Here is a 25,042-nt window from a genome sequence, read left to right as displayed (position 1 = left end):
CCCGCTTGCCGGCTGCCGCCGCTATCAACGCGGTCTGTGAAGATACACCTCTTTGTTTGGGCCGCGGTGTATCTTCATATGAAGATACACCTCCTCGTTTGGGCCGGACCGTGTATCTTCGCATAAGTGATCTTCAGTGTATCTTCCGTCCGTTCTAGATACACGAGGAGTGTATCTTCTCTCATGACACGAACCTCCCTCCGGGGAACCTCCCAAAGGGGTCGGGTGTGTTGTGGTTCTTGCCCCAAAATGCGTGTGGTTTTTGCCCATGCACATTTTTTGCATTTTTGCATTATGTGCATATCGCACATATCATGGCATTTGAACGCATTCTAGTGCATTCAAGACTGCATCTGCATTTTCTGCATTTTGCGCGTGTTTGCATTTGGTTGCATTTGCATTTTTTGCATTTTGCGCGTGTTTGCATTTGGTTGCATTTGCATTTTTTGCATTTTGCGCGTGTTTGCATTTGGTTGCATTTGCATTTTTTGCATTTTGCGCGTGATTGCATTTGGTTGCATTTGCATTTTTTGCATTTTGCGCGTGATTGCATTTCGTTGCATGATGCATTCGGTGGGCAACTGCATTTCAGCTGCATATGCTTTTTCTGCATTCTTTGCAGTTGCATGGATTCACTGACACACGGCCTCCATAGCGTGTGCACCTAATCCTCCAAAAAGGTAATGATGTCCCTCCCAGGGTGCTCGCTGTCTCGGTCGACTACAACCTCGTTCTCCACGCGCAAGTAAGCAACCGCAGCGCGAGGGGAGGGGGAGGAGTCTGGGTGCACTTGCCTGAATGCAAAAAATGCAAAAAACGCAATGCATGGGCAAAAACCACACGCATTTTTGGGCAAGAACCACACTTATGCCCCCCAGGGGGGGGGGCGTGCAAGTCCTTGCCCCACCACACTGAAAGACCACCGGTCAGTTGACGACACTCCCAGACGCCCGCCGATGAAGCCGGGTAGTATGTATGGAGGAATGGTAAGGACCTCGCCGGATTGGTTGAACCCCGGCATCGACGGTGGGAAGAGGGAGGATGCGCCCCATCCCTCAGTTCAATCCCCGAGAGGAGAGGCAGAGCCTCTGGCGCGGTGAGACCACCCGTAAGCTCTCAAGGCCGACCCCCCCCTCTTCAGTTCAGATCACAAGCGGCAGCGGCGCGCGTGCGCACACAAAGACGCTGCCCCCTCACACCCCGCACCGCACATCACACACCCCTCGCGGCCGTTCTTCAGTCTGCGGCCAGGGCGCGCTGCACTGGGCCGACCTGCGGCCGTCGCTACAAGCGGCGGGGCTCAACGCGGGGCAGCGCGCCGACGACGTCGAATGCGCCGCCGACGCGTGGCATCGCGGCGCCGACGACCGCCGACGACCCGGGAAGCTCGAACGGCGTGTCGTGCATGGCGCGGCGGGACGGATGATTTAACGCCTCACCCAGGCGGGGACTGAGAACAGTAGCGGGGCGCCGGGGGCGAGCAGGTAGAGGCGCTTATCCTCGACGCTGCGGCGGCCAGCGTCGCCGCGCAAGTAGGTCGCCGCATCGCGCGCCTCCTCCAGCCACTGCGGCCCCGCAACGTTGGGGGCGCAGAGCGAAGGGGGCAGCGCGCCCTCCAGCGCGAGCACGTAGTCCTTAAAATAGCTCGCCAGTAGTTGCGGGTTAGCACTCGGGGGGAGGCCGTACGCGGAGACAGCCGCTGGCGAGAAGGTAGGGCCGCGCGCGCAGCCGCCGCCGGCCTCGCCGCAGACGCCGCGGCGCTGGCTCGGCGAGGCGCCCCGCGCTGCGCATGAGCAGCATCCCCCGCCAGCGCGGCCGCGGCGGCGAGGCCCCCCACCGGGAGGAGATCGGGCTCTTTCACCTCCAGCGCCGCTGGCGACACATCGAGGCGGTCGATCGCCAGCTGTAGTGCAGCCGAAGAGGAGAAGGGGGCCGCGTCGAGGAGCCCGCACGTGAGCAGCTCGTTCAGGAAGCGAGCCCACGCGGTTCCGGTGAGAGCGAGGTCCAGCGGGCAGACCATCGGGGCGGGAGTACCGGCGGGGGGCGCCGCGAGGCGCAGCCGCCGGCCAAAGACGCGCAGCATCGCGTGGTGCGCAAGCTGCACGCGCGCTGCTCCGCTCGGCGCAGCCGCAACCGGCCCCCAGCGGAGGACGGCAGTAGCCACCACCAGCGGGTGGGCAGCGGGGCCCTGGACGGGGGCGTCGGGCCCCGCGTGAACGCAGTGCAGATCAATCGGCGGTACTGCCGCGGCCATCGCGCCCGACAGGGGCCGAGCGCGGCTCGCAGAAGCTCTCTTTATTCCCTAGTTCAAGCAAAGAAGGGGAGGGAGAGAGCGACGCGGCGAGCGCAGGCGGCGAGCGTGCACGTCGCCTGTGCGGCGTCTTGTTCACTCCCCTTTGAGCTACCTTTGTGCCCCCTTAGGGGCACCCCTCCTGCGCTGCGCGTATGGTCACCCCTCCCTTCCGCCCTGTTGTTTTGGATGCCCCGCTCCGAGAAAGCATGTCTCGCAGCTGCGAGAAAAGACCATCTTGCCACGCCCAGCGCCCGCCCCGTCCCCTGCATGTGTGCGGCCTACACGTGCCGCACCTCGCCCGACTGGCGTGGCTCGCATCTCGTCGCGAGCTGCCACATCCCCCCTGGCGCGGTGCTGCTGACCGAGGCGCCAGCCGCCACGACGTGTGGAGATGACGAGTCGGAGTCGGTCGAGGCCGCCCTGGCTAAAGCGCTGCTGGAGAGCGGCCGCGGCTCAGACTGGGCAGCGCGCTTCGCAGCAGCGCCGCAGCAGCGCGGTGGAGAAGCAGCGCCGCCGCTCAGCGACGAGGCGTTGCGACGGCTCTGCGCCAGCGGCGTCGACGAGGTGGCAGCGCTGGCGGTGTACGATGCCGTGCGACACAACGCCTTTGGCCTCGAGACGCCCCTCCTCGGCGTCGAGCACGGCGCGGCCTTCTACGAGACGGCGGCGAAGCTCAACCACAGCTGCGACCCAAACTGCCTGTCCACCCGGCTCGGAGGCAACTTTGCGCTGTTTGCGGTTGCCGCCATCGAGGAGGGGAGCGAGCTCTTTCACTCGTACCTGCCTCCCCGCCTGCTGGTCCTGCCGCGGCGCGCTCGCCGGGCCCACCTCCACTTTCCGTGCCGCTGCAGCCGCTGCGAGGCAGAGCCCGAGGAGCCGCCGTCACCGCTCGCGCAGCTAGGCTGGCCAGCCGCGCACGCCGCCACGGCGGAGGGGCACTTGGTCGGCCGGTTCAGCCTCCTGTGCGCCGGGGGTGCGCCGCGGGAGGTTGTGGCTGCGGGCGCCGGCCTCCTTTCCAACGCGCCGCTCGTGAGCACGCTGCGGCAGCGGCCGCTGGCGGCGCTGCAGGTCTGCTTGCCGCTGCTCGCGAGCAGCTGGCAGGCGCGTGCGATGGGTGGTGCCGACGCCGCCGCCGACGACGAGGGAGGCTGGTGCGTCTCTCTCGCCTCCGACCTCGCCGCTGCCGCAGTCGAAGCGCTCGCCGCCGCCGCCGCCGCCGCCGCCACGCCCGCCGCACCGCTCGCACTTCTCCGCTCCAACGCCGCCATCGGCCGCTTCCTCCTGTCGCAGCGGCCGCGGCGAGAGACGGCGCCCGCGCTGCGCGACAGAGTGGTTCCGCCGCGTGCCGTTGCGCGTCATTTGGGATGGACAATCCTCGCTAGGTGCCTGCGCTGCTCGACAGCCTCGCCTCGCTCGCCTCTGTCTCGGCGCTGCCGCTCGGCGCGTGGCTGAGGGACGACACGGCCTTCCTCGGTGGCGGCGATGCGGCGCGCGCGCTGTGCGCGGCGGCAGAGGCGGTCGCCACCGAGGCGGCCGAGGCGGCGGCGGAGGCGGGCGGTCCGTTGCGTTCGTCGGAGCTGCTCCGCCGCCCTCGGATCGCCGCCCTCGGGCTGCTGCGCGAGCCTTGCGCTTGGGCGGCGGGCGCGACGCGGCGCCTCCAGCTTGCCTCCGCTGCTCCCGGTGCAAGGGCGTGCTCTACTGCAGCGCTGTGTGCCAGCGGGCGGACTGGCCGTCGCACCGCAACCATTGCACGCCGGTCGCCGCGGTTTCTGGCAGCGACGCTGCCGCCGCCGGCATCAGCCGCTTGTCAGTCGCCGGTGGGGGCGGGCGGCGTGCGGAGCTGGCCGCTGCGAGCGGCGGCGGCGGCGACGGCGGCGACGACGACGACGAGGACGAGGACGAGGAGGAGGTGCCCATCCGGCGGGTGGCCGACACGCAGGAGAGCGAGGACGACGGTGGCGAGGACGACGAGGTGGACGTCCCAATCCGGAGGGTGGGGGCGGGAGGTGGCGCGGACACAGAGACGTTAGAGCAGTCGTGGGAGCGGATGCAGGCTTCGGTCGCGTCAGGCCGAGCGCAACGTCTCGACGTCCAGTACGAAGTGCTTCAACGCTAGCCCTGGTACCTCTACCTGGAAGTGGTGTGAAGAATAAATACGGTAGGCGCGAAAGACCTCAGAATCGCAAAGTCGCCCAGGAACCGGTCCGCCGCGCCAGCCCCGTGCCCAAAAAAAACGGTTGAGTTTTCAAAGGCAAAAACGCCGGCGTACGCCCTCCCCTCACACTGACACTTCTCCCCTATTCCCAACTTTAGGTTGCGCACGTCTCCCAGCGAGCTAGGATCTCCGCTTTTTCTCCCCTAGTCTGTAGTCATCCGCCCGCGCCGCGCGCCTCAGTGCACTATGGGGGCGTCTAGTGCAGCCACTGACAGATTTCCTTTAGCGCCGTTTAGCGGATTACGGATTACACATGGACGCCGGCCCCTGGTAAAAAAGCAGCGAAAAATGCATCGGCTATACACCTATACTTCGGCTGCCTCACCCGCGCCGAGTTCCGTGACGCGCAACTTGCAACCGACCAAATGGTGGTCGCTTTCGAACAGCATGCAGGGACGGGAGCCGCAATCGGAGAACCGCGCCAGATCCACACGCGAGATCAGGATGTGGTCGTTCATGTGCCCGTTGGACGAACGTGGGTCGATCCAGGTGGCGTAGTGCTTCTTGGGGTAGACAGTGGCGAGCGACGCCAGCTGCAGGGGAACGACAATCGTACGAGTGACGGAGATAGCAGGCGCGTGAGGCGAGGGGCCAGACTGGGGCGCTGAGGCACGCAACGCGCGGCCGGACCTCGTGGGTGTCCATGAAGCCCAGCAGACGACGGCCAGAAGGGCTAATGTAGTCGATGCCAAACGGGCCGACGCATCTCGTCGGCGCAGAGGGCAGAGGCGGGAAGTTGGTGGGCTGCGAGTCGAGAGTTGCCGCGAGATCTAGGGACGGTCCGGACGGTTCGGGCGGCTCGAGCTCAACGCGCGCGTCGTCGCCGTATTTCGCGACGAGTCTTGCCACGGCCGCCCCTCGCCGTGCCTGTGCACATGGGGCTGCCGTCACAGGGGTGGTTGCGGGCATGGGGCTGCCGTCACGGGGGTGGTTGCGGGCAAGGGCTGCGAGCGCGCGCTGTCAGAGGAGTGACCTACGCTACGCTACACAGCCTTCAAGAGCATCTTCTCCCCGGCGCCTCTCGGCCACATCTCGGCCATATCTCGGCTGCATTTCGCCTCTCGCGCGGCCGCTTCCCGCTCCCGCGTGGAGCTGGTGCCGACGGCGGCGTTCGCCGAGGCGCCGAGCACCAGCACATCTCCCGGCTGCTTGCGAGAGATGGCCGTGGCGAGCGCGGCGTAGAACGCGTCCCACTCCTCGGTGTGGGGGTCCTTGGAGGAGGGCGCTTGCGCCGAGACGAGGAAGACACCGAGACGCGAGCCGGTCAAGGAGTCCACCACGGCGAGCCGCAGAGCCAGCACTCTCGCGCCAAGGTCGTGATGCCGTTCTTCGCCGGCGGTGAGCCACGCCTCGTGCGCCGAGGGGCTGAGCACAACGGCCACGCCCTGCTGATTGAAGATCATCCTCTGGTCTCGCTTCTGGCGAGCTGCGGCGCGCCTCGCCTTGCGTTGCTCCTTCCGCTCTGCTTCACTCTCCGGCGAGAGCGCCCCTGCCGTGGCAGCCTCTTCGTCCGATCGCGGCAGTGCCGCAGGCTCTTCCTCCTGCCGCGGCGCTTCTGCTGCCGTGCCGATGATCCACGACCCGTCCGGGAAGCGCTCAACGTGGAAAGGCCTCGTGCCCTGCAAGCACGTTGCGAAGCCGCGCCGCGCGTGCAGCAGCGCCACTGCTCCAGCCAGCTCGAAGTCTTTCGAGAGGCCTTGTTTAGCGCGTGCGGTGTGTGGGCATTCGCCAAAGCCCTTGGAGCAGTGCTGCGAGAAGAACGAACGAACCTCAAGGCGCAGGGATCGACTGTCCGTGTCGGCGCTTGGGCGCAACGCTCTATTCAGCAGAGCCGGAGCCACTCTGGCTGCTGGACGCGTGTCGAGCCACGCCGACGGCGGCGGCGGCAGTGATTTGTCTTCTGGGGCGCGCAAGGCGCTGGCGTAGTGCATGTGTTGTTCGCGTTTGCCTCGACGGAGTGCCGACCTCCAAATATCGCATTCTTTCGGCGTCAGCGTAGCGCCGCAGAAGCGCCGCCAAGAATGCGTCCACGCCCGCGCCCGCCCGCCGAGCCGGATCCTCCTCCTCCGCCCGCACGGGCTCGCGCGCGGCTCCGATTCTAGTGACCAAGCCACCGAGGGCGGTGGCAAACGCGGGCACCACAGCGTCGTCGTCAACGCACGTCGAGGTGGGGGCGAAGCCTCGAGGCGGGCGAGAAGCCCAGGCAGTGCGGCAGAATGGCCGCGATAAGTAGTAGAAGCGCCCGCCCCGCCGATTTACGTCGTGGGTGAGTGGGTGGGTGGGTGGGTGGGTGGGGGGGAGTTCTATTACTTTTGGTACCTGTGTCGGACCTGAAGCGAGGGTTCTTCTATTTTATGCACCTGTGTCGAGCCTGTGTGCTGTGAGAGAGAGTTGTTTTGTTTAAATTCTATGTTATGTCTGTAAAAGAGGGAACCAGTCGAGAGGACAGGGGAGGGACGCGGCCAGAAAGAGGGCGGGCGCCGGGTTTCGAAAGCCGGCGCTTTCGCGCGTTCGAGGGGCCTTTCCTCGGAGTTTGTGCAATTTATCGCTGTCACAACATTGGCAAGATATTTAATTAATATATAATATCCAACCCCTGCCTAGAGACGAGTACAGCTAAAGAGTAACCGGGGCTCTCCATGCCGCATGTGGGAGAGTGGGGGCCCGTGAACATCTTTAGCTTGTGAGCCAGGAAAAGGGTTGACTGGCCTGCACTCTACTCATACACACCTAGCCTCTCTGCTAAATTGACTGCTTCTCTCCGGAGAGAGGACAGCGCCGAAGCCGAACAAAGTGTACAGTGGGCATCGAGAGTGCTCGGTTCAACCGACCGACCCGAGACCCGGGCCGGGCAAGGGAGAGAATCAACCGGGGCCTAGAGCTGCCCGCAGATTTGTGTGGCAACAGAGTGCAATCGCCGCGGCGCTCGAGGGGAGGGGGGGCGGGGGGAGGAGCCAGCGCCGCCTCCAAGGAATCCAGAGCCGGAGCTCCAGCGCGCTCGCCTGACGCCTCGCTCCTACGTGCTGCTGCTGGCCAGGGCAACCTCCCGGAGAGCCCCCAGCTCCGCCGTGAGCGTAACCATCTCCTCCTGGCTCGACAGCGAAGACGGGATCGTATCGATCGACGAGGGGGGCGAAGCTACTACACACGGCAGTGCGGGAAGCCGGTGGCGCCTAGGCGACAGCGGCGGCGGAGGCGCTTCACTGCCCTGGTTGCTGGCCATGATGCCGCCCGAGCACACTCCGAGCTGGTGCGAGCGCCGCCGGCGCCGCTCCGCCACGGCGAGCGGCGCTCCGCTGTTGTCGTTGGGCGGCGGCGGCTCCTCCTTGAGGACCGGATTGCCGAGCGGGCACTCGAGCCACTCGCGGTCGGAGGGGGAGAGGGTCGACTCGAGCAAAGCCACCTGCGACTCGAGGTGCAGCGCACGCGGGCGGCTGGCGATGTCCTCGGCCCAGCAGCTCTCGACGAGGTCGCGCAGCAGCGTGGGCGTGCCAGCGGGGAGGCGGGGCCGCTTTCCCTGCAGGCCGATAGAGACGGCGGCCTGCAGCGCCGAGCGGTCGGAGAAGGGGATGGTGTGTGTGATGAGCTCGAAGAGGATCATGGCGTACGAAAAGACGTCCGCGCTCTTGGAGTAGGCCTCGTGCATCACGATCTCGGGCGCCATCCAGCGGTAGCTGCCTGCAGGTGCAGGATCGGGGACGAGGGGGGTGGATGTGCGTACCGTTGCGGGAAGCGCCCTCTCGCCGTCCACCGCGCGCGCCTGTCTCTGGCGTGAGCACCTCGCGCCCCAAGCAGTGAGTGCGGGTCAAGCCTGTCGGCTGCACGTCGGCGGCGAGGCCGAAGTCGGCGATCTTGACGCCGTGCTCGCCGTGCAGCAGCACGTTTGGCGACTTGAGGTCGCGGTGCATCACTCCGTTGGCGTGCAGGAAGGTGAGGCCGGTGGCGACGCCCGAGGCGACGCGGAAGAAGAAGCGGCGCGGCGTCGGCCGCTGCAGCGCCTGCTGCAGGTCGCCGCCGTCGCAGTACTCGAGGATGACGCAGCGCGTGAGCCGCTCCTCCACCGCGCCGAGGAGCCGGACCACGTTGGGGTGGCCTGGCTGCGAAAGCCCCGCCAGCATGCCGACCTCGACGTTCCAGCTCGCGCAGGCGTCCTCTCGCCCGCTGGCAACCTTGGCCGCCACCACCTCCCCCCGCCACTCGGCGAGGTAGGTGGAGCCGCCCAAGCCGCTCCCCAGCCGGCCGCGGAAGACGAGGTCGTCGAGGGCGGCGCGAGTCACCTGCGGCTCGGAGCTCGACAGGGAGCCTCCGCACGCGCCCGTGGCGTCGCCCGCCGCCACCAGCGCGGGCGCGCGCCCGCGCTTCGCGAGCTCGGGAGCCTGGGGGCGCCCCGAGGGCGAGCACGCCCGCGCACCCTCCGAGTCGCCGAGCCGCAGCAGGAGGAGCTCCTTGATCTGGTCGCCCGAGAGCGCGTGCAGGTCCTCCTGCAGCAAGCCATCTCCACGCACGCCCCCGAGGAGGGCCAGGGCAGCGCCCGCGACATCCTCCTGCGACAGCGCCGCGGTGCCGCCCGCACCTTGGGTGGTCGGGGTCGTCTGGCAGGCAGCTGGCGGTGACGAGGCGTGAGCCCGGCGGGGGGGCGTCGGCGAGCCCTGCCAGGAGTGCGGCGGCGAGCTGCGCGGCGAGCTGGGCGAGGAGGCGTAGTTGTGCAGCATGACCTGCAGCTGCTCGATCTTTGCGATGTGCGACGTGATGAGCCGCCACAGGCGCGGCGGGATGAGGCCCGCCTTGCGGACGGTGCACACGTCGAGCGACTCCTCGAGCTTTGCGAGCAGCGAGCGCAGCTCCGGGTCCATCTCGACGGCGGCGCCGAGGAGCTCGAGCATGCGGGGCGGGGCGAGGGCTCGCAGCTCCTCTGTCCGCGCCCGCTGCTCGCGCAAGCTGAAGAGCAGGTCGGTGGTGGCGCGCGCGGGGAGCCCCTCCAGCCCCGCTCTGGGCAGTGCGAGGGCGCCGCACAGCCAGGCCCGCATCTCGCCGAGGCAGTTCTTGAGCAGGTCGAAGCAGCGCATGGCCTGCCAGTCGGGCCTCGTCGAGGCCGACGAGGAGGCGTGGCACTCCTCGAGCGCCTGCTTGACCACCGAGTTGTACTCGCCGAAGGCCCTGTAGAAGGCCTCCGCCGCAGAGCGCGACGCCCGCTCGAGCGCGGCGAGGGCGGCTTCCGTGGGCTGACCTCCCTCGGAGGCGGAGGCGTCGAGCTGGGCGAGGCCGAGGGCGAGCTCGTTTTTCACGCTGACGAGCATCTCGTCGCAGCGGCGGCGCACGGCGTTGACCTCAGCAAATGTGCCCGGAGGGAAAGTCGAGCTGTGGGCGTTGACGGCCGAGCGTGCTTGAGACACGGCCTTTGCATACTTTTGGTGCTGCCCCGCGCTCGAGAGATTTATGCACGTGCTACCGCGCTCATGCTGGAGAAATGTGAGCACCGGCGGCTCCAAATAGGTGTTTGAAGAGCGTGCGCCAAACATCGAGAGCGCTCTCCTCTCCGCGCTCGGTGGCGGGTGGCTCCAGCGGCTCCACGCTCGCGGACAGCGCTTGGCCTGCCGCAAGAGGGGCGAGAGGTCGATTTTTGGTGGACTTGGGGCGGCCTGGCGTGCTGGGAGCACCTCAGTGCTTTTGAGTGTGCTCGGCCTCGGCCGAGAATGAGACGCGACATGCACTCATTCGCTCGTTCCCCTCCTTCGTTCCCCGAAATGGAATGTACAGAAACTCACAAATCATCGAACCTCACAACCCAGCCTTAAAATCGCTCCTCATCGCAAACCCTGTCAGCAGTCCTCCTCCGGGAATGTACGTAAGAGAACATAAAATTCTTTTATTCGGCCAACTATATTCTTTACTCCAACGCGCCAGTCCCGTGCCCAGTGTTGTGCGAGGGAGTTTTCGCATATGAATTTCTTTATTCCAACTTTCGCGTTCCCCTTCGCCCCCGCCCGCCAGGCAACTTTCACCGGCATGCGCTGGAACGCGTCCGCGTCGGCGCACTCAGTGCAGCGCGTACCGGCGCCACCCATTCGCGTACGGCCCATTCGCACAAGCACAGACGGTTGAGGAGAACCCGTCGCCTTCACGGCGTGGCTCGCCGACGTCATGCATCTCGCCGCGTCGCTGCGCCTCGCCAAGCACGACCTCCTGGACTTTTTGGACGAGTGCTGCCTCGGTGCGCTCCTTCCCGGGAGCGAGCAGGAGCGCCTCGTCGCCGAGCCTTGTCTCGGCGAGGGCGGCGCTCTCTATCCTCGGCCAATGGTGATCTACAGCCGGCCATTCGCGTCGCCAGCGTGCCGGCGGGACTCGCTCGACCGCATGGAGAATCTTCGGATCAGCCGCGCTGGCTGCCGAGAGAGACGGCTCCACTTCTCGTGCTCTTGGCGTCTCGGCGACAGGCCGAGGCGCGTGGCGCTGCTGATCGACGACGCGCAGGAGGAGTACCGCTCGCTCATGCCGCCACGCGTCCTCTCTCGCCTCTGCGATCTCGTCGCTGCGGCGCGAGCCGCCGGCGCCGTTTCTCTCTGGTCGCACCGGCGATGACTGGGAGCCTTGTCTGGACCCCGTCTGAAGCCCGCCTGCAGGCGTCGTCGTCCTCTGGTCCCGCTGGTGCCGCACCTCGCCCACCGACGCGCACTACGGCGCCCTCGACGAGTACTTTGGCCCATGGGGCGTCGCGTCGCACGACAACCCGCTCTACCTCGCATCGGACAAGGGACGCGCCATCATGCACGAGGCTTGCTCGCCCCGCTGCTCACCGCCACGCCACACGCCGCAGCGCGCGGCCTTTGGGCGCCACTCTCGCCATTGAGCGCCTTTGAGCGCCGCGCCAGCTCCTGCCGGCACTCACGGGATGTGGAGATGCGAACGGGTAGCCCTCCCAGCCCCGCTGTTTGCATGGGGACAATCCCTCGACCTGGCCTCTCCTCGCTTTTGCCTCCGCCGCCTCGCCCTCACCTCAGCTTCCACCGCCGCCCTGGCCGCAGCTTGCTCCTCGGACCGCCGCCGAGAGGTCGCGCGTCATCGACTCGCACGCCTTCGACGCCTTCGCGGCGAGGCGGCGAGACGGGCACTTCCGAGCCGCGGGCGGGTGTCCTGTCCTGTGGGCGTGTCCGCGACGCGTGCCCGGACGTGTCCCGCAGGCGCTCCGTGCTGCGTGCAGAGCTCGACGCGCACGGCGTCGACACGCTCCTGCTGGCGGGCTGCTGGACAGAGTCGTGCGTCCTCTCCACCGCGATCCGGGCGGTGGCAGAGGACCTCAACGTGGCGGTGGCGTCCGACGCCGTCTTCACGTGCGCGGACGCCGGGCCGGCGGCGCTGCGCGTTCTCGGCGTGTACTGCTGCATGGTTCGCGCCGCAGAGATGTCGGCGTATCTGCGAGACCTTGCCTCGGCTGGGACTCTGGCGGAGGCTGACGCGACGGCAGTCGAGCGGACGGCAGCGCTGCCAGTGGCGTTGGCGCAGCCTCTGCCTCCTCGCTCCTGCCAGCGCTGAGGCCACGTGATCTCGTCTTCTCGTGTTCCCCTCGCACTTGCCACTTGTTTTTATACTCCACCGCATCGAAATACGTACACCCTCTTACGCGACATGCACCTGGAACCACCTCTCCACTGGCGCGCGACAGACAGGACACCGCTCCATCTTTGCGGAACACCGCCCGCAAGCGCACACATGGCCACACGGCGTCGCTATGTGAGACTTCGGGTCGGTGAAGCAAATTATGCACGTCGTCTCGCCGCCCATCGTGGACTCCGGCGGCCGGCCCGTGTCGAAGCTAGCGTCTGCGAGCGAGACGAGGGCGTGGGGCGGCGGGGGCGCGCCGTGCGTGGGGGCCGGTGCTCCCGCGTCGGCCGCCGCGGCCGCCGTGGCGGACCTTGCCGGGCGAGAAGAGGGAGGGGCCTCTGCCGCAACCGCCGCCGCCTCCGCCTGCTCATCTGCGCCATCGGTCGGAGTATTCATGACCGGCTCCTCGGTCGAGACGAACCGGTCGGTCGCCTCGGCCGCGGCTCGCTCCGCCTTTTCAATCTCCCCCACGAGGGCAGGCAGGGCCGCCGCGTGCGACGCCGCCGCCGCCGCCGCCGCGCGCCGCTCCTCGAGCGAGGTGCTGCTCGTGAGCGCCTGCAGCGCGCGCAGCGCGCTCGCCTCCGCAACCGCCGAGCCATGCTTTCGCATCTCGGCCGCCGCGGCAGTGGCGGCGGCCGCGGCCTCCGCCGCCCGCTCCGCCTCCGCCGCCGCCGCCGCTCGCGCTGCCGACTCCCGTGCCGCTACCACCTCTCTCTCTTCCGCCGCACGTGCCTCCGCCTCCTCCGCCGCCCTCGCCACAGCCCCACCTGCAGCTGCCCTCGCCGCCTCACTCAACAGCTCCTCCTCTGCCACCGCCGCCATCTCACCTCCTCCGGTCGGCCGCCTCGGCGGCTCCGCCGCCTTCCTCCGCCGCCGCCGCTCGCGTTTCTGACGCTCGCGCTCTGCCGCCTCTGCCGCCGCCTTCTCCCGCCGCTCACGTCTCTGACGATCGCGCTCTGCCGCCTCTGCCGCCGCCTTCTCCCGCCGCCGCTGCTGCTCACGCTCCCGCTGCTGCTCGTAGCGTGCCCTCTGGACGACGATCGGTGGCTCTTGAAACGGAGACAGCACGTGCTCAACCGTCCAGATGACCACGTCCAACACGGTGAATGCTGCGCTCTCGAACCATGTCGTAAATTGCCGCGCGCCGCCCTGCCAGTTGGCGAAAACGATGAGAAGAAGGGGGGGTGCAAGCCCCAAAAACCAGTCCCCGGTCCAATGGAAGGCGCAGAAGGATGTCACACAAACGAGCGCATCAAGCCAGCGCCAAATGACCATCACCCGCTCCGGCGACGGTGGCGAGAGGGGAGGAAAAGCGGCGTGTGAGGTTTTGATTTCTCTTTTATTTATTTTTCGCTTTTCTTTTCTCGATATACATCGCTCGGGCCCACAGACATCCCGCACACCCGCCGCCCCCGCGCGCGCCCCACCCCGGCCGGGAGAAAAAGGACTGTCCCAACCCATCCACACCTCGCCGAGTCCGAAACAGGACGGCCGCACGACGAAATCGAGCAGAGGGGATTCGAGCTGTCGCATATGGGGTCTCGAATGTGCATAGACCTATGCGGTTCGCAGCCTCCGCGCGCGCGCGCGACCTCCTGCGGCTTTTGCTCCGTTTATTTTGAGCTGAAAGTGCAGCTTGAAGAGAGCCGGTCCTTGTAACAAATCCCCAGCGCGCGCGCGAGCTTTTCGGCTATATGCCGAGAATCGGTTTTTTACTACAATGAACTCGGGGGCATCTCTCTCTCAGGACGCGGTACAGACGGGGTACACCAAAAGGCACGGACGGGCTGCCTGCACGGCGTTCATTCACTCGAACGCCATGCACATGGGTCATGGCGCGGAGCAGCATCGGGTTGGTGTCGAACCCGAGCGGGTCCTCCTCCCAATCCCCCGGCGCCCACCCTCCGCGTCGTCCTGCTCATCCGCACTTGGAGCACTTGGAGTGCAGTCATCAGCCTCACATCCAGGCCAGCGTTTTTTTAGCGAAAGAGCGCGCGGGCCAGTTCGTTTTCGCCAGTTCGCGCCAGCCTCAGATCCTCCACCGTTCCGCTAAGTTCCCCTCCAATGTCGTGGAACTACACGGTGACGGCGCACCGTCCGTCGGCCGTATCGCACGCCGTCACGGCCGCCTTCACCGGCCCGGACGACCTCAACCTCATTGTCGCAAAGTCGACGCGGCTCGAGGTCCACGCAGTCGACGGCTCGGGCGAGGGGCTGCGGCCGCTGCTCGACGTGCCGCTGTACGGGCGGGTCGCGACGCTGGAGGTGTGGCGCCCGCACGGCGCCGGCCACCCCGACCTCATCTTCCTCTCCACCGAGCGCTACCGCTTTGCGCTTCTCGCCTACGACGCCGAGAGCGGAGAGGCGAGCGCTGCGCCTCCTAGTGCTGGCGCCTCTAGCGCCGCCGCGGCCGTCGCGCCAGCACACGCGGAGGCTCTGTCCGGACGCACAGCCACAGCCGCCGTGTGGGCATGACCACGCCGCCCCGCCCCCCCCTCCGCCCCGCCGTAGATCGTCACCAAGGCGGCGGGGGACGTCTCCGACAAGACAGGCCGCCCCTGCGACTGCGGCCAGATCGCGGCCCTCGACCCGCAGCACCGGCTGCTCGGGCTTCACATGTACGACGGCCTCTTCAAGATCATCCCCGCGCTCGCGGGAGGCGCGCCACGTCCGGACGCCTTCGCCGCCGCCGGAGCCCTGCAGCAGCCTTCTCGGACCCCTCGGGCCGTAGGCTCGCGGCCGCCTTCTCGGACCCGGCTCGGACCCGGCTCGGACCCGGCTCGGACCCGGCTCGGACGCTCGGCCGTAGGCACGCTTCGTTCGGAGGCCTTCAACGTGCGCATGGAGGAGCGGCGCCTGCTCGCCCTCTCGCTCCCTCCGATGCCAGCCCGGCCTGACCGTCGTCCCTGTCGCGTGCAACTCCCTTCCGCGCAGGAGCTGTACCTGCTCGACCTCTGCTTCCTCGCCGGCACGCCGCGCCCGACGCTCGCCACCCTGCACGAGGACTCGAAGCACCAGCGATACCTCAAGACGCACGAGGTTTCCGTGCGGGACAAGGCGCTCTCCGACGGCCCCTGGCCGCAGGTCGACTGCAGTATTTATACGTATATCGCCCCACCCCGTCCTCCTCGTCAGAGGCCAGCACCGCGCTCGGAAGACCTGCGCACGTGTCTGGCCGCAGGTTGCCGTCGAGGCGTCGGCGTCGCAGCTCATCGCGCTGCCCTTCGGAGGCAACCGTAGTCTGGGGCCGTAGTCTGGGGCCGTAGTCTGGGGCCGTAGTCTCGGGCCGTAGTCTCGGGTAGTCTCGGCCGGAGGCGTGCCCATCGTCACCGAGCGAACAGAGCGGGTGAGGAAGGAGCCCGTTGTGTCGAACTGCCTAGACACCTCCTCGACACTTCCTCGACACTTCACAGGCGTGCTCGTCCTCTCCGAGCACTTCCTAGACACCTCCTCGACACTTCCTAGACACTTCCTACAGGCGTGCTCGTCCTCTCCGAGCACTCGGTGCAACTCGCCGCTCGGGCTGCTCACACCTCCTCGAGGGCGCGAGGGCCGCTCACACCGCGCCGCTGTGACTTCAGGTCGCGTGCCACTCGGGCGGCGCCGTCCGCGCGCACCAGGTGCGTCTGCGTCTGCGTCTGCGTCTGCGTCTGCGTCTGCGTCTGCGTCTGCGTCTGCGTCTGCGTCTGCGTCGCTCTGCTCGAGCCTCCGGCGAATCCTCGGAGGGACGGGACGCCCCCCCATCCTTCACCTTCACAGGTCTCTGCGTCGGGTGCGCCGACTCTCTTCCGAGCCCACGGCCGCGTGGACCCAGACGGGACGCGGTGGCTCCTCTCCGACGCGGCGGGGACGCTCTACGTCCTAGACACTTCCTAGACACTTGCGAGACACTTCCTAGACACCTCCTATAGGCGGGGACGCTCTACGTCCTCGCCATCGGCTTGACGGACCGCGCCGAGGTGACATCGCTCACGCTCGAGCGGCTCGGCCAGACCGTCGCCGCGTCCGCCATCTGCTACCTCGACAACGGCGTGGTCTACCTCGGCTCGAGCTGCGCCGACGCGGTGGCCGCTCTCGCTCTAGCGGCGAGGACGAGCCCGGACCGCTAGCGCACCCGTCGGAGGGCCGTGGGTAGGTGCTGCTCTAGCCTCTCGACTTCCTTCCTAGACACCTCCTAGACACTTCCTAGACAGTTCCGGGACAGCTCCGGGTAGGTGCTGCTCTCTCCCTCGACTTCCTAGACACTTCCTGGACACCTCCGGGACAGTTCCGGGACACTTCCGTGCCGTGGGTAGGTGCTGCTCTCTCTCTCTACAGAGGCGCACGAGGACGGCTCCTACTTCTCCGAGCTGGCGAGGTGGGAGAACCTCGGCCCGATCGTCGACTTCGCGGTCCTCGACCCGGAACTGTCTAGGAAGTGCCTAGGAAGCGTCTGCGAGGTGTCTAGGAAGTGTCTAGGTCCTCGACCCAGAGGGGCAGGGGCAGGGGCAGGTCGTCACTTGCTCGGGCACGCGCCGGGACGGCACCGTGCGGGCCCTCCCTTCGGCTGCACTAGCCCGCAAGTGGGAAGGCCTTAAGGGAAGCAAGCATAGGCTCGATCCGCGTCGTCCGTTCGGGCGTCGCCTTCGACGAGCGGGCGTCGCTCCCCCTGCCCGGCGTCAAGGCGATGTGGTCGCTGCACGCCTCCGGCTGTGGCGGCGGCGGCGGTGGCAGCGGCGGCGGCGTCGCCCCGGCACGGCTGGTGCTGTCGTTTGTGTCGGAGACAAGGCTGCTCGCGAGGGGGACAGTTCCTGGACACTTCCTGGCCGCTTCCTAGCCACTCCTCCTGTGAACAGGCTGCTCGCGATGGCGCGCGACGAGGAGGAGGGCGACCATTTGGCCGAGGTGGAGGAGGGGGGCGGCTTCGACACGGAGAGCGCGACTGTGTTTGCAGCCTCGCTCGCCGGCGGCGCCGCCATTGTGCAGGCGACGTCGCGCTGCCTGCTGCTGCTCGATGCCGCCTCCCTCGCTCAGCTCGGGGTCTGGTCGCCGCCTGACGGAGCCGCCATCACCCTCGCTGCCGCGCACGGCACCACCCTCCTCCTCGCCACCGCCGGCCGCACCGCCGCGCTGCTCCGGGTCTTGCATAGAGCACTCGCAGGCATCGTTGCTACGGCTGAGGCATAGGCCGCACCGTCGCGCTGCTCCGGTGCGACCCGGCGGCCGGCGAGCCGATCGCGCTGCTCGCGACACGCGCGTTCGAGCATGAGGTCTCCTCGCCCCGCCCTGCCCCTCCCCGCCCGTCAGCAGGCTCGTGACTCCTCATTGTTCACACCTGATTGTTCACAGGTCGCGTGCCTCGCTCTGCGCCCGCCCGCCGCCGCCCCCTCCCCGCCAGACGCGTCCTTGGACGCGTCCGACGCGGACGTGCCGATGGAGACGGACTCGGGAGGCGCGGCCCGCAGCGGCGAAGGCCCTTGCGGCCTGTCTTGCCGAGGAGCAAGTGTGAATGACCGCGTCCGTTTGTCAGCAGGCGCGTGCGGCGGCGAGCCCCTCCTGGCGGCGGTCGGTTCGTGGACGTCGTTTTCCCTGTCTCTCCTCTCGCTCCCCTCGCTCGCGCCTTGCGGCACCACCCCGCTCGGAGACAAGGGCGTCGTCCCGCGCTCTCTCGCCTTCTACGCGCCCGCCGCGGCGCTGCACTCCGCTCCCTCCCTCTCCGCAAGACAGCTTGCGCCGAGAGGAGCCGAGAGGAGCCGCCCCGAGACTAGGCGCCGCACGAGTACCTGCTAGCCACTTGCTAGACACTTCCTAGACACTTGCTAGACACTTCCTAGACACTTCCTAGCCGAGACTAGGCGCCGCACGAGTACCTGCTAGCCACTTGCTAGACACTTCCTAGACACTTCCTAGACACTTCCTAGCCGAGACTAGGCGCCGCACGAGTACCTGCTAGCCACTTGCTAGACACTTCCTAGACACTTCCTAGACACTTCCTAGCCGAGACTAGGCGCCGCACGAGTACCTGCTAGCCACTTGCTAGACACTTCCTAGACACTTCCTAGACACTTCCTAGCCGAGACTAGGCGCCGCACGAGTACCTGCTAGCCACTTGCTAGACACTTCCTAGACACTTCCTAGCCGAGACTAGGCGCTTCACGAGTACCTGCTAGACACTTGCTAGACACTTCCTAGACACTTCCTAGCCGAGACTAGGCGCCGCACGAGTACCTGCTAGCCACTTGCTAGACACTTCCTAGACACTTCCTAGCCGAGACTAGGCGCCGCACGAGCCACTTGCTAGACACTTGCTAGACACTTGCTAGCCGAGACTAGGCGCCGCACGAGTACCTGCTAGACACTTCCTAGACACTTGCTAGACACTTGCTAGCCGAGACTAGGCGCCGCACGAGTACCTGCTAGCCACTTGCTAGACACTTCCTAGACACTTCCTAGCCGAGACTAGGCGCCGCACGAGTACCTGCTAGCCACTTGCTAGACACTTGCTAGCCACTTGCTAGCCGAGACTAGGCGCCGCACGAGTACCTGCTAGCCACTTGCTAGACACTTGCTAGACACTTGCTAGACACTTGCTAGACACTTCCTAGCCGAGACTAGGCGCCGCACGAGTACCTGCTAGACACTTGCTAGACACTTGCTAGACACTTCCTAGCCGAGACTAGGCGCCGCACGAGTACCTGCTAGACACTTGCTAGACACTTCCTAGACACTTCCTAGCCGAGACTAGGCGCCGCACGAGTACCTGCTAGCCACTTGCTAGACACTTCCTAGCCGAGACTAGGCGCCGCACGAGTACCTGCTAGCCACTTGCTAGACACTTGCTAGACACTTGCTAGCCGAGACTAGGCGCCGCACGAGTACCTGCTAGCCACTTGCTAGACACTTCCTAGACACTTCCTAGCCGAGACTAGGCGCCGCACGAGTACCTGCTCTGCGGACTCGGCGACGGCAAGCTGCTCTACTTCCCGCTGCCGACCGCGGAGGACGCCGCGCCGGTGCTCGGCGCGCCAAAGGCGGCCCCCGCGTCGCCACGCCGCCGACAGAGCCGCTCGTTCGTTGGTGTGCGACGTCCACCGCGAGAGCTCTCTCTGAGTTAGGCTGTTCCACTAGCGACACAGCCGCTCTCGCTCGTGGCGTACACCGCCGACGACGGCGCGCCGCTCGTGCTCTGCTGCTCCGCATGGAGACTCGAGAACGCGCGGAGCACCTCTTCCCATGAGAGAGGCTCCCGATAGGTGAGCCGCTCGTGTTTTGCTGCTCCGAGCGGCCAGCGCTGGTGCACGCCTCCGCAGGCCAGCTGCTCTTCTCGTCGGTGCGAGCCTGCCCTGACTCCTCGCGAGCAGAAGAGAAGAGGGTGCAGTTGTTAGCAGGCCAACCCACAGCTCACGTCGAGCAGAAGAGAAGAGAAGAGGGTGCCGTTGTTAGCAGGCCAACCCACAGCTCACGTCGAGCAGAAGAGAAGAGAAGAGGGTGCCGTTGATAGCAGGCCAACCCACAGCTCACGTCGAGCAGAAGAGAAGAGAAGAGGGTGCCGTTGATAGCCACGCCAACCCACAGCTCACGTCGAGCAGAAGAGAAGAGAAGAGGGTGCCGTTGATAGCAGGCCAACCCACAGCTCACGTCGAGCAGAAGAGAAGAGAAGAGGGTGCCGTTGATAGCCACGCCAACCCACAGCTCACGTCGAGCAGAAGAGAAGAGAAGAGGGTGCCGTTGATAGCAGGCCAACCCACAGCTCACGTCGAGCAGAAGAGAAGAGAAGAGGGTGCAGTTGATAGCAGGCCAACCCACAGCTCACGTCGAGCAGAAGAGAAGAGAAGAGGGTGCCGTTGATAGCAGGCCAACCCACAGCTCACGTCGAGCAGAAGAGAAGAGAAGAGGGTGCCGTTGATAGCAGGCCAACCCACAGCTCACGTCGAGCAGAAGAGAAGAGAAGAGGGTGCCGTTGATAGCAGGCCAACCCACAGCTCACGTCGAGCAGAAGAGAAGAGAAGAGGGTGCCGTTGATAGCAGGCCAACCCACAGCTCACGTCGAGCAGAAGAGAAGAGAAGAGGGTGCAGTTGATAGCAGGCCAACCCACAGCTCACGTCGAGCAGAAGAGAAGAGAAGAGGGTGCAGTTGATAGCAGGCCAACCCACAGCTCACGTCGAGCAGAAGAGAAGAGAAGAGGGTGCCGTTGATAGCAGGCCAACCCACAGCTCACGTCGAGCAGAAGAGAAGAGAAGAGGGTGCCGTTGATAGCAGGCCAACCCACAGCTCACGCCGAGCAGAAGAGAAGAGATGAGGGTGCCGTTGATAGCAGGCCAACCCACAGCTCACGTCGAGCAGAAGAGAAGAGAAGAGGGTGCCGTTGATAGCAGGCCAACCCACAGCTCACGTCGAGCAGAAGAGAAGAGAAGAGGGTGCCGTTGATAGCAGGCCAACCCACAGCTCACGTCGAGCAGAAGAGAAGAGAAGAGGGTGCCGTTGATAGCAGGCCAACCCACAGCTCACGTCGAGCAGAAGAGAAGAGAAGAGGGTGCCGTTGATAGCACGCCAACCCACAGCTCACGTCGAGCAGAAGAGAAGAGAAGAGGGTGCCGTTGATAGCAGGCCAACCCACAGCTCACGTCGAGCAGAAGAGAAGAGAAGAGGGTGCCGTTGATAGCAGGCCAACCCACAGCTCACGTCGAGCAGAAGAGAAGAGAAGAGGGTGCCGTTGATAGCAGGCCAACCCACAGCTCACGTCGAGCAGAAGAGAAGAGAAGAGGGTGCCGTTGATAGCAGGCCAACCCACAGCTCACGTCGAGCAGAAGAGAAGAGAAGAGGGTGCAGTTGATAGCAGGCCAACCCACAGCTCACGTCGAGCAGAAGAGAAGAGAAGAGGGTGCCGTTGATAGCAGGCCAACCCACAGCTCACGCCGAGCAGAAGAGAAGAGAAGAGGGTGCCGTTGATAGCAGGCCAACCCACAGCTCACGTCGAGCAGAAGAGAAGAGAAGAGGGTGCCGTTGATAGCAGGCCAACCCACAGCTCACGTCGAGCAGAAGAGAAGAGAAGAGGGTGCAGTTGATAGCAGGCCAACCCACAGCTCACGTCGAGCAGAAGAGAAGAGAAGAGGGTGCCGTTGATAGCCACGCCAACCCACAGCTCACGTCGAGCAGAAGAGAAGAGAAGAGGGTGCCGTTGATAGCAGGCCAACCCACAGCTCACGTCGAGCAGAAGAGAAGAGAAGAGGGTGCCGTTGATAGCAGGCCAACCCACAGCTCACGTCGAGCAGAAGAGAAGAGAAGAGGGTGCCGTTGATAGCAGGCCAACCCACAGCTCACGTCGAGCAGAAGAGAAGAGAAGAGGGTGCCGTTGATAGCAGGCCAACCCACAGCTCACGTCGAGCAGAAGAGAAGAGAAGAGGGTGCCGTTGACAACAGGTCAACTTGCCCGCAGCTCACGCCCTCGCGCCCTTCTCGTGTGACGCCCTCCCGGGCTGCCTCGCCGCCGCCGACGAGGAGCCGCGGCTGCTCGGCAGTGTTAGTCACTCCTGCCGTCGCTGCTCATGGGGATTTGATTCATCAGGAGTCGCTGCTGCTTGGCAACGTGCTGTCGCCCGCGCGGCGCTCGGGAGGCGGCTCTTACCGCCGGCCGCAGGAGCTTACCCGAGATCACCCGAGATCACCCGAGATCACCCGAGTATCTCGGGAGGCGGCTCGTACGGCCGGCCGCAGGAGAGTGGAGCCGAGATGCAGATGAGATGCAGCCGAGATACAGAGGTGCAGCCGAGAGACAGCCGAGAGGCAGCCGAGAGGCGGCCGAGAGACGGCCGAGAGACGGCCGAGAGACAGCCGACGGCAGTATCTGAGGCTACCGGCTCGGCTGTATCTCGTCTGTATCTCGGCTGTGACCCCTGCTGTATCTCGGCTGTATCTCGTCTGTATCTCGGCTGTGGCCTCGGCTGTCTCTCGCCGCAGGTGTCCACCTACCGGCTCGGCGAGCAGCCGCGCCGCATCGCCCCTCTGCCAACGCGGCGCGCGCTGGCGCTGCTCACGTCGGCGGGCGAGCGGGCTGTGCCCGGGGGGGAGGAGACCGAGCGGTGCGAGCTGCGCGCGCTCGACGCCTCCGGCCCCTCCGACTCGCTCGGCCTGGTTCACCCCCTGGCTCCTCGCCCGCCAGGTACAAGCTGCGCGTGTTCGACGACTCCTCCTTTGCGGAGCTGGCGTCGGCGCACCTGCTTCCGGACGAGGCGGGCCTCTCCATCCTCGTGTCGGGGCTCGGCGAGGAGGAGGCGGCCGAGGGTGCCGCCGGCAGCAGCGTGGGCGGGCTCGGCGGCGGCGGCGGAGGCGGCTACATCGTGGTTGGCACTGCGCACATCCTGCCCGACGAGCCGGAGCCAACCTCTGGCCGCATCCTCGTCTTCGAGCTGCAGGAGGGTTATGCCTCGAGCTGCACCAACCTCGGCCGCACCTCGGCCGCACCTCGGCCGCACCTCGGCCGCACCTCGGCCGCACCTCGGCCGCACTAAGGCCGCACTAAGGCCGCACCTCGGCCGCACCTCGGCCGCACCTCGGCTGCACCTCGGCCGCACCTCGGCCGCACCTCGGCCGCACTAAGGCCGCACTAAGGCCGCACAAAGGCCGCACTAAGGCCGCACTAAGGCCGCACTAAGGCCGCACTAAGGCCGCACCTCGGCTGCACCTCGGCTGCACCTCGGCTGCACCTCGGCTGCACCTCGGCTGCACCTCGGCTGCAGGAGGGCTCGCTCGAGCTGCGGCACGAGGCGGCGGTGCGCGGTGCCGTCTACTCACTCGCCGAGCTGTCGTCTGGCCTGCTGCTCGCCGGCGTGAACAACAAGCTGCAGCTCTTCGAGTGGGAGGCGGGTGCGCCGCGGCTGGCGCTGCGGGCGGAGCACTGCGGCCACATCCTGGTGTTGTACGTGCAAGCGCGCGCCGACTTCATCTTGGTGGGCGACCTGATGAAGTCGATCACGCTGCTGCAGTGGTCCGCGGGGCGAGCTGGTGCCCTCTGGCTGTGAACAGCGTCTCTTCACACCTCTAGCTGTGAACAGGTCCGCGGGCGAGCTCACCGAGCTGGCGCGCGACGTCAACGCCAACTGGATGACCGCGGTCGCCTCGACGACGACTGACCCTGACCCTAACCCTAACCCGAACCCTAACCCTAACCCTAACCCTAGGTCGCCTTCCTCGACGACGACACCTTCCTCGGCGCGGAGAACGCGCTCAACCTCTTCGCGGCTCGCAAGCGGGCCGACGCGCCCACCGAGGAGGAGCGGGGCAGGCTGGAGGTGGTGTGCGAGTTCCACCTGGGCGAGTTCGTCAACCGCTTCCGCCGCGGCTCCCTCACCATGCAGATGCGCGAGGCGGGCGCGGAGCCGCTGCCGACGATGCTGTACGGCTCCGTCAACGGCGTGGTCGGCGTGGTCGCCTCACTTCCGCAGGAGCTGTACGTGCGGCTCGCAAAGGCGCGCGACCCGCCCCTCCCCGGCGACTCGCCTCTCCCCAGCGCGTCCGCGACTCGCCCGCGACACGTCCGCGACACGTCCGCGACACGTCCGCGCAGGTGCAGACGGCGCTCTCCCGCGTCGTCAAGGGGGTGGGTGGGCTCTCTCACGCGTCGTGGCGCTCCTTCGTCAACGACCGGAAGACCGCCGACGCGCACGGCTTCATCGATGGCGACCTGATCGAGGCCTTCCTCGACCTGCCGCCGCGCAAGAAGGAGGAGGTCGTGCCACACGCACACACCACGCACAACAGAGACGCACCCCCCCCCCCCCCCACACACACACACTCGCACGCACGCACACTCGCCTCGCTCGCTCGCTCGCTCGCTCACGCACACCGGGCCTCGCACTTTCAAAGCTGTGGGTCTCCTGTCTTCAGATGTGTGCAGCTGCGAGAGGGCTAGCCTGGCCCTCTCCGCTTGTGTCTGGAGAGTTGACCTCACCTCACCGCGCCTAGGTCGTCGCTGGGCTCGACATGACCGCCGAACAGCTCTCGCGTGTCATCGAGCAGCTGGCGCGCCTCCACTGACATGTCCACTGAGCTGCCTCGGAGGGATCGCGCTTCGCGGATCGGGGACAGTTTCACAACACAGCCACACAGGCGGGACAGTGGACGCGAAGGTGCTGCGGCTCATTAGCAGAGCGAGGTGTTCAGGCTTGTACGCAAATTATCAGGGCCGCTCCGATAAATGTTTTTTCAACCCACAAAGGTTCCCCCGGCCCCGCCCGCGGCCACAGCTAGTCATGAGCTATCCGTGTGTGGAGTCTGAGTGGTCGTGTGGGCGGCGCGGCATGACCGGCACCACCCACACGACTAGACGTTGAGGTCCTTGGTGAGCAGCGCCTGGAAGCGAACGAGGCTCGAGTGTGTGAGGCAGGAGTCAAGGGAAGGGCTCGGCAAGGGGGCGGGGGACGGCAGGGCAGGCGAGGCTCACATGAAGCGCGAGTGGCCGCCGCCGCCGTGCTTGGCGACAAGAAGTCAACCCCGTTGATCAAAGTTGTCGCCGGATGGAGGGCTGTGTTTCTCTTGATGAGGGGTAGGGGTGTCGATGGCAGATCTACAGCTTGCAACTACGAGCGAGCCTCGCTGCGGCCGATGTATCTGCCGGAACGCGCTCATCTCGCCCACCAAGAGCCTCACATCGTTCTTTCCGCCGTTCTCGTGCGCGTCGGTCAGGAAACCGGCGGTGATGTACCAACGGTCGCGATCAGGGTCAGCTCTCGAGCAGCTTAAAGGGAATCTCTCGCATCGCGCGGAGAGCTCAGAATTTCGGCGAATCGCGCCGAACCTTGCTGTAAACTTTCCGGCGCCAATCCCCGTTTTCCCCCATTTTCAGTGTACGTACGTATAGCTTACTGGGAGAAAAGAGAGAGGGGGTTGTGTTCTCTAGGCCCCTAAGGGCCCTACGCGCGGCGTTTTGAGCTCGGAAGCGAGCTTTGCACGGCGATCG

The 25,042-nt window shown here is 66.1% G+C and overlaps 6 protein-coding genes across 6 annotated transcripts; 3 read left to right on the top strand and 3 right to left on the bottom strand.

Annotated features, from left to right (window-relative positions):
• Window positions 1-1,427: 1,427 nt before the first annotated feature.
• On the bottom strand, window positions 1,428-2,083 carry EMIHUDRAFT_101578 (hypothetical protein; the record flags this gene model as incomplete). The annotated part of the gene is made up of 2 exons (XM_005774120.1): window positions 1,428-1,739; window positions 1,862-2,083. The coding sequence occupies 2 exons, from the start codon at window positions 2,081-2,083 to the stop codon at window positions 1,428-1,430; spliced, it is 534 nt and encodes a 177-aa protein (XP_005774177.1).
• Window positions 2,084-2,560: 477 nt separating this feature from the next.
• EMIHUDRAFT_207807 (hypothetical protein) lies at window positions 2,561-4,409 on the top strand (the record flags this gene model as incomplete). Its single annotated transcript, XM_005774119.1, has 3 exons — window positions 2,561-3,481; window positions 3,981-4,103; window positions 4,233-4,409. The coding sequence occupies 3 exons, from the start codon at window positions 2,561-2,563 to the stop codon at window positions 4,407-4,409; spliced, it is 1,221 nt and encodes a 406-aa protein (XP_005774176.1).
• A 346-nt stretch (window positions 4,410-4,755) lies between these two features.
• Window positions 4,756-6,439, bottom strand: EMIHUDRAFT_207806 (hypothetical protein; the record flags this gene model as incomplete). Its single annotated transcript, XM_005774118.1, has 4 exons — window positions 4,756-4,775; window positions 4,834-5,041; window positions 5,139-5,375; window positions 5,639-6,439. 4 exons carry the CDS (start codon window positions 6,437-6,439, stop codon window positions 4,756-4,758), a joined length of 1,266 nt encoding a protein of 421 aa, XP_005774175.1.
• A 1,481-nt stretch (window positions 6,440-7,920) lies between these two features.
• Window positions 7,921-8,614, bottom strand: EMIHUDRAFT_54516 (hypothetical protein; the record flags this gene model as incomplete). Its single annotated transcript, XM_005774117.1, has 2 exons — window positions 7,921-8,247; window positions 8,333-8,614. Coding segments are annotated over 2 exons (609 nt in total), but the record flags the coding sequence as incomplete, so codon positions are not given.
• Window positions 8,615-10,614: 2,000 nt separating this feature from the next.
• EMIHUDRAFT_435694 (hypothetical protein) lies at window positions 10,615-12,106 on the top strand. Its single transcript, XM_005774116.1, is given in 5 exon segments — window positions 10,615-11,055; window positions 11,129-11,280; window positions 11,531-11,539; window positions 11,550-11,613; window positions 11,687-12,106. 5 exon segments carry the CDS (start codon window positions 10,650-10,652, stop codon window positions 12,046-12,048), a joined length of 993 nt encoding a protein of 330 aa, XP_005774173.1. The 5' UTR covers window positions 10,615-10,649; the 3' UTR covers window positions 12,049-12,106.
• A 2,065-nt stretch (window positions 12,107-14,171) lies between these two features.
• Window positions 14,172-24,276, top strand: EMIHUDRAFT_427214 (hypothetical protein; the record flags this gene model as incomplete). The annotated part of the gene is given in 21 exon segments (XM_005774115.1): window positions 14,172-14,519; window positions 14,619-14,775; window positions 14,995-15,302; window positions 15,867-15,965; window positions 16,019-16,171; window positions 16,403-16,498; window positions 16,566-16,634; window positions 16,678-16,893; window positions 16,974-17,225; window positions 17,526-17,738; window positions 19,016-19,159; window positions 19,345-19,416; window positions 21,508-21,610; window positions 22,135-22,368; window positions 22,414-22,484; window positions 22,824-23,071; window positions 23,139-23,196; window positions 23,265-23,552; window positions 23,651-23,812; window positions 24,049-24,175; window positions 24,195-24,276. 20 exon segments carry the CDS (start codon window positions 14,172-14,174, stop codon window positions 24,118-24,120), a joined length of 3,363 nt encoding a protein of 1,120 aa, XP_005774172.1. The 3' UTR covers window positions 24,121-24,175; window positions 24,195-24,276.
• Between the last annotated feature and the right edge of the window lie 766 nt (window positions 24,277-25,042).

This window comes from Emiliania huxleyi (assembly GCF_000372725.1).
Source record: "Emiliania huxleyi CCMP1516 unplaced genomic scaffold EMIHUscaffold_32, whole genome shotgun sequence".
Lineage (NCBI taxonomy): Eukaryota > Haptophyta > Isochrysidales > Noelaerhabdaceae > Emiliania > Emiliania huxleyi.
This window is presented reverse-complemented; position numbering and strand designations above follow the sequence as displayed.

What these genes read in the sequence shown, in the direction of transcription:
- EMIHUDRAFT_435694 (XM_005774116.1), top strand. Translation starts at nt 10,650, where the DNA reads ATGCATCTCGCCGCGTCGCTGCGCCTCGCCAAGCACGACCTCCTGGAC. An exon ending in CGCTGCGGCGCGAGCCGCCG is followed by an intron (nt 11,056 to 11,128) that starts GCGCCGTTTCTC and finishes GCCCGCCTGCAG; the next exon opens with GCGTCGTCGTCCTCTGGTCC. An exon ending in GCGGCGAGGCGGCGAGACGG is followed by an intron (nt 11,614 to 11,686) that starts GCACTTCCGAGC and finishes CGTGTCCCGCAG; the next exon opens with GCGCTCCGTGCTGCGTGCAG.